This window comes from Peromyscus leucopus, chromosome 12 (assembly GCF_004664715.2).
Source record: "Peromyscus leucopus breed LL Stock chromosome 12, UCI_PerLeu_2.1, whole genome shotgun sequence".
Taxonomy (NCBI): domain Eukaryota; kingdom Metazoa; phylum Chordata; class Mammalia; order Rodentia; family Cricetidae; genus Peromyscus; species Peromyscus leucopus.
In genome coordinates, this window is record NC_051073.1 from 38,317,802 (window position 1) to 38,325,362 (window position 7,561).

General features: G+C 36.7%; 1 protein-coding gene across 2 annotated transcripts; it reads left to right on the forward strand.

The window, feature by feature from the left end:
- The first annotated feature begins 2,388 nt into the window (after window positions 1-2,388).
- LOC114688956 (olfactory receptor 5AC1-like) lies at window positions 2,389-3,566 on the forward strand. 2 transcript variants are annotated; one of them, XM_028863413.1, is made up of 2 exons: window positions 2,389-2,396; window positions 2,651-3,566. In XM_028863413.1, exons 1-2 carry the CDS (start codon window positions 2,389-2,391, stop codon window positions 3,564-3,566), a joined length of 924 nt encoding a protein of 307 aa, XP_028719246.1. The 2 variants fall into 2 exon arrangements, with proteins under 2 accessions (XP_028719246.1, XP_028719245.1); XM_028863412.1 differs by lacking the exon at window positions 2,389-2,396 and having other exon boundaries at window positions 2,640-3,566.
- The last annotated feature ends 3,995 nt before the right edge of the window (window positions 3,567-7,561 follow it).

The window sequence follows — 7,561 nt, forward strand, 5'->3', positions numbered from 1 at the left end:
GAAGAATCGTAAGTCTTAGAGGATATGTATCTATTAAGTTATAATAATCAGCATTTGGTTCTCTTTTGAATAATAGAGTCCTTGTAGATATTTAAAAGAATTCCACATTGTTCCCATTCTCACATTTTCAGTGAAGACAGAACAGCCAGTGTCCTCCATGCTGATAAGTGTCCTCCATGCTGATATTTGTTCTGACAGCTGATATTTTAAAATTAGATGAACATAGGTTTTCTACTATTGTATTTAAAATTTTATTGTCTTAAGTATTGAGTATTCTTATCAAATTATTCTTCCTTTCTACAAATGGAAACATAATAGCACTTATTTTTGCATTTATTTTTCCTTAAAAATACTCATCCAAAAACTGAACATCTTTCAGAAATTGTTGAGCATGAAGAATGTCTCAATTCATGTTGACATTACATGTCCTTTCATGACAGTGTCAGAAATAAGCAACACAGGAATAAGCTTTATCAGAACATTGCTGGACAAATAACAACTTTCTTTTTTTGGCCAATTTAACTGACTCTCTACCTTATATAATTAAAGGTAAGTTTTAGGTTTTTAGAAAAGTTATCTACTCTATGCTAACAAGTTTCCTCACTTAAGATACCTAAGCCAGTTGTTCTCAACCTGTGAATTGTGACCCACCTAATACTATAGGAAAACACAGATGTTTACACTACAATTCAAAACAGTAGCATTATTACAGTTATGAAGTAACATTGAAAATAATTATATAGTTGGGGTCACCACAGCATGAAGAACTGTATTAAAGGGTCACAGCATTTGGAAGTTTGAGAACCACTGGTAAGCATATATGCTTCTTTTCCTGGGGTTTATTTCAAACTTAGCTGAGTTTTAGTTGCGAAAATTAAAGATGAGGAGCTCCTGGTTTACAATTGGATTTTCAGTTCAGAAATCTCTCTATAAAAGGCAGCAACAGGAAGTCAGCGTTCTTATGTTTCGACCTCTATTCTACACCATTAACATGTAAAGGTCGTCGTTTTGGATATCTGTATGCAATACATACATACACATGCATGTACACCTACTACTTGATTGTTTGTTAACTGATTCAAGCTTTATGGGATTCTCTCCTGTTGGAACTCTCAATTATTGCTTGTGTTTTTTCAACTCCTCTGTTTCTTTCCTGTATCTCCCCTCATAAAACAAAACAACAACCCCACCCTCCAAAGATACTAGAGGGTATTTAGAGTTTTTTTTACCAACGTGTAAAATATGTTTTAAAATGCTAATTTTTACACAAAATTGTTGGCTGTGACAATAATGAGATCATAATCATTTTCATTTGTCTTTATGTAACTCCTGAGACTTTATGCTTTCTGTCAATCTCTGATGTAATTCCTGTTTCTTTGTCATCACTGAATTTTAGTCCATATTATGGACGTTTTCTCCTACTACTTCATCCTGGATATATGTGTCCCTTTCCGCCTTGAAAAATAATGCATTACATATTACACACACACACACACACACACACACACACACACACAGAGAGAGAGAGAGAGAGAGAGAGAGAGAGAGAGAGAGAGAGAGAGAGAGAGAGAGATTAATCCTTGTGTATTCATGCTTTTTTTTGTAGGGTATATAAAAAGACTATATCAGAGGTATTTGCATTTGAAATGGATTTTCAGAAATCCATTTCAGTAAACATGTAGCACTGATATTTTCACAATTAGTATACGAGAATATCATTTTATCATCTCCATTTGTAGTGGATATTTTATACATTTTAATTTCTGATCATGTTATGTATGAAAAGGGATATCTGTGTGTGTGCGCGCATGCATGTGCGTGTGCGTGCGTGCGTGTGTGTGTGTGTGTGTGTGTGTGTGTGTGTGTGTGAACTGTATGCTCCAAATTAGCCATCCTTTATTTTATTGTGGTCAGAATACAGATATAAATCTTTATATTACTTTCATATTTTCACTAAGATACAATTTTCAAATTTACTGTATGTTGTCTATAAGATACCATTTGTTGTTGTTGCTGTTTGTTGTATGCTGAGTTTCTTCCTTTGGATAATAGAGCTAAGCTGCCCTTTTTTTTGCTATGTGCTAATTTCTAAATTTGTGTTCTGTGGTGTGAGGGTGGGGCCTTGTTTACTATTTCCAGACACATAGCTGGCAGTTATACCCATTCTTTTCAGACTGGATCCAAATTTTTTATTGGTTTATATCAGTCATATATACACTAAAATTTATTTTTATCTCTCTCTTCTGCCCACTTATGCTCTTGTCTTAATGTTTTTTCATTAAGCCTTTAACTTAGTTCACTGTATATTAAGTATGCTTGACTGCTCTTACTCTTATATTAACCTTAGGACTGGAAACCAATTTTTCATATGAACTTTAAGATGAATATATGCAGGTGTATAAAACCTTGCTAGACTGAAAAGTAAAGTATTTGCATTAAGTTTACATGTCACTTTATAGTTACTTTTTTATTATAAGAAACTTTAAGTGAATATTTAAGTAAGGAAATGAAAGTAAACATTTAATACCAGTGGAGAAGCATCACATAGGAATATATTAGTATCACAAAAGTGCCCCCATCTTACAATTCTGTCTGGTTCTTTCTCACCTTTTCCAACTTAGTGATTGTCCAGGTCAGATATGGCAGGAAGAAACCAGACTCTGGTGACAGAGTTTGTTCTCACAGGACTCACTGAGCGACCGGAGTTACAGGTGCCCCTCTTCCTGGTGTTCCTCATCATCTACTTCATCACCATGGTGGGCAACCTTGGACTGATCGCTCTCATCTGGAAGGATGCTCATCTTCACACTACTCCCATGTACTTATTCCTCAGCAGTTTAGCGTTTGCTGACGCCTGCACTTCGTCTTCTGTGACCCCCAAGATGCTTGTCAATTTTTTATCTACAGATTGCCAGATATCCCTGAGTGACTGCTTCGCCCAATTTTATTTTTTTTGCTCCAGTGCAACCACAGAATGTTTCCTCCTGCTAGTGATGGCCTATGACCGTTATGTGGCCATATGCAACCCCCTGCTTTATCCAGTGGTGATGTCCAATAAGCTCTGTACTCAGCTTATACTTGTTACCTATTTTATAGGTATCCTGAATTCAACAATCCACGTGGGGTTGTTAGTTAGATTAACATTCTGCAGGTCCAATGTTGTACATTATTTCTACTGTGAAATTGTACAATTATTCACAATTTCTTGCACTGATCCTACACTTAATATGCTTGTGGTTTTCATCTGCTCAATATTTATACAAGCTTTCACATTTATAAACATTGTAGTCTCTTATACCCGTGTGCTGTTTGCCATCCTGAGAAAGAAGTCTGAGAAGGGCCGAAGCAAAGCTTTCTCCACCTGCAGTGCGCACCTGCTCTCTGTCTCTTTGTTCTATGGAAATCTGTTCCTCATTTATATCCGTCCTGGGTCTGGACCAGCTGAAGATAAGGAAAAACTGTATTCTTTATTTTACACAATAATAATCCCCTTGCTAAATCCATTTATTTATAGTTTGAGGAATAGAGAAGTTCTAGGAGCTCTGAGAAGACTAAAAAAGAAATAAACACAGTTGACATGAACTCATGGAAGCTCATGGTTTCTGGACCAACAGCTAGGGGGCCTGCATGGGACCATCCTAGGCCCTCTGCATGTGGGTGACAGTTGTGTAGCTTGGTCTGTTTGTGAGGTCCCTAGCTTTGGGATCAGGACATGTCCCTGGCACATGAGCTGGCTGTTTAGAAACTATTCCCCATGCTTGGATGCCTCACCCAGCCTTGATGCAGAGCGAGGATCTTGGTCCTGCCTCAAGTTGATATGACATGTTTTGTTGACTCTCATGGGAGGCCTTACCCTTTCTGAACTGAGGAGGAGTGGATTGGGAGGGTAGACAGGAGGTTGGGGGAAGGAATGGCAAGAGAGGAGGGAGGGGAAACTGTGGTTGGAATGTAAAATAAATGAAAAATTTAATTAAAAAATAAAACTCCAGAAAAAAGAAATAAACATTTGTGACAAGTTTCAAGTATTTTTTTTCTTTATTATATAACAGGAACAAAACACAAACAAACAACAACAACAAACCCCAAGTTCACTGTATGAGCCACTACTCTGCCCTTTTATCACAGGGCTGTTACTCAGGATGTTTTGTGAGCTCCGTACGAGGGCAGACAGTTTCATGTTTGGGTCCCTTGATCTGTGGACATTTCTTTGCATATGAGTCTAGGGCTGGATAGTCAGCATTGTCTATAGCCACCTTGTTTAGGAACACTGTGTTCCATTTTACCTCAGTATTCTAATTTTTGGAAGCTAGCTATTTTCTAGGGACTTCCATAATTATAAGCAGCCATTGGCATTTTACTGATAAATAATGAGAAACATTAACTGAAATAAATGAATAAGTACTTAGCCACTAGGGTAAAAGTTAACAACTGAACTGTCACTTATACCCGCTGGGAGAGGGGAAATCAGATGGGAATAAATACAGAGACCTACAGCCAGGCATTACTCAAAGAGTGTAAGACCTTGGAATACTGAGCCCTAAATGAGATGTGTTCATCAAATCCCTCCTTCAGAGCTCAAAGAATCTCACGGAACAGGAGGCAGATAGAGTGTAAGAGCCAGAAGGCATGGAGGGTAAGAAAACAAGGCCCTCTCAACAAGCATGAGCCAAGCTCACATTAACACAGAGACTAAAGCAGCATACAGAGTTCCTGCACAGGTCGGCACCAGGTCCTCTGTGTGTTTATTTCGGCTTTAGTGTTTTTATGGAATTCCTGAGTTTGCAAAAAATGAGTCTCTCAATTCTGGTGCTTTCTCTTGAGCTCTTATCCTTCTGTTCATTTGTCTTGTCTGAGTTTAATATAGCTTTTGTTTTATCTTATTATATTTTATTTTGTTTTTTAGAATGAATGAATGAAAACCTAGTCCCTAAAGTAAGGGTTAACAACTGAACTGTCACTTATACCTTCTAGGAGAGGGGAAATCAGTTTTCTCAAGTAGAATGACACTGTGTATCAACTACTTCTGGATATGTTCAGGAGTAGCTGATCAACGTATAATGGACTCCACAGTGTGTGTGTGTGTGTGTGTGTGTGTGTGTGTGTGTGTGTGTGTGTGTAGGTGTGCATGTGCTTTATTGGTTACAGTTTGCCTTTGCATTTTTTTCTTTTGAGGTATGACAGGTATTCTAAGTTAAACACAGACACCTAAGGAGCAGATACGCTGTGGAAGCAAATCTCTTAAGGGAGGCAGGAAAATAGAACACAGGTACTATGAAGGAAAATGGAGAATGATGGGGAGAAATTTTGATTTGGAAGGGCTTGGAAGTAGGGTAGGGGAGAGAAGGAGGTGAGAGGAGAGGTAACTAATATTAAAGATGTTTGAAAAGGCCATGTGGTAACCTATTTTATAAACACACACATACATATATATTCATGCTCATATATATGTATATACATACACACATATCTATTCTATATATATCTCTATTTTTTTTTTTTTTTTTTATATATTATATCTATATCTATATCATATCTATATATATCTATATCTATCTATCTCTCTCTCTCTCTATATCTATATATCTATATATATATGGGTAAAAGTAGAATAGAGGACATTTGCTCTGTTTCAGGATGGAGGGATAGATATATGGACTTAAGGATTTGGCTCTTATCAAAGCAGCTAGAAACTATATGAGTGTTTAGATGGAGACATAGAAACAGGTTTGAGAGCAGTAGTGACCTCAGTTGTTTGGATTTTATCAAGATGACACTGGCCACAGATACAAAGAACTCCACAGAGAAAGTTGGAATACATACACAGATTATCAAATTTTTACTTTAATGTACCAAGGAGATGACAAGGACCTCTGAAAATTTGAGAATTAGACAGTTTCAATAGACAGGTAAAAGCAATAGTTCACATAGTGCTTTAGAAATTCTGAGGAGTTCAGCATCAAAGATAACTCTCAAGGCAACCTAAAAATAGATCTTTAGTTAACTAGCATCAGCCATATCACATTATAAATTAAAAAGATAACAGTTTATGATAACTATATGCAATTTGCTCTTGACACCTAGAAAAAAAAATGAGAATAAACCGGGTAAATAATGATGATGTAAATTGAGAGACAATGGTGAGTTAAGATGAGGGCCATTGAATTTGTATTTAGACATCTTTGATTTTGGTGAATGATTGACATTTAAGAGCAGTTTAATATGTTGTTGGGACACAGCAACTTGAAGAGAAATAAGAGAAAGGAAAGTGGTCCATCTTCTAAAGAGCACAGGGGAGTGTTGACTTGAGGCTAAACCTATCCTGTTACTACACATTGTCCAAAATCTGTTTTTTGTTTGTTTGTTTGTTTGTTTTCTACAGACTGTGCCTGACCTTAAGAGATCATTTTCTAAACAGTCTTTGATTCCATTTAGAAAATGGAGGATAATTCTCCATCTTGTCAGACATGTAAACCACAGCACTGTCTGATACCACCCACAAGGCACAGATTGGCAAACATCTTATGCTTTGTAGAGGAGGTTCCGCATTATAACATTAGCAATGTAAATTGATGTTTTTTCAAAAAATGAATATTTTATTAATTCTTTGAAGAATTTCATTAATGTATTTTAATCATATTCATCTTTACTCCTCTCAACTCCTCACATCTTCAAAACCATGTTCCCACCCATGCAACTTTGTATCCTTTAAAAAGTTTTAATGACTCACTGATTCAGAAGTCCATACCCTTACAAGGGTAGGACCATCTACTGTACTCTAGTAGGGAGAGGGTCGTCAACATACCAGGAGCCACATACTCAAAGAAAACTGACTCTCTCCCTAAAGCCATTCTCTGTCCATACCTTGTCATTTAGGGATAATACCTTTTCCTACTTCATGCTAGAATGTTGACTAGCTTGATTTTGTGCAGGCCATGTTCAGGCAACCACAGCTACTCTCGACTTCATGAGTTTGGTGGCCCTCTTATGTCCAAAAGACACTTTTTTTTATCTCTAGTCTCCCTGATCTCTGGCTCTTACAATCTTTCCACTGTGGTCTCTGAGCCTTGATGAAGTTAGATAAAAATATCCGTTTTATGGCTGAATACTCCACTGATACTTATCCTCTATTCTTTGACAAGTTGCATATTTACACTTTAATCACCATATACTGTACAAATAAACTTCTCTGAGGCCTGATATTAGGAGTGAGAGACATGAATTTAGAGTCCACTTTAATTCTATGCCAATTTATTTTATTGAAATAGGAATTACAGGTTCACATTTTGACCTCTTAGTTTTCTAATCATGAGTTCTTGGCCAGATTTGTAATACATGTGTTTATTTCTTTGGAATGGGTCTTAAATTCAATTAGAAAGTGGTTGGTTACTACCATAACATTCATGCCACTTTTTACCCCATGGGTGTATCTTGCCATGCTGTTGGGGAATATTAAATTTTAAAGTGTGCTATTTTTGTTTATGTTGCATATGTTTAAGTCTGTAAAGATGTATTACTGTACCTGTATAAAACATCTGATGGCCTATAAAGAACTGAATAGCCA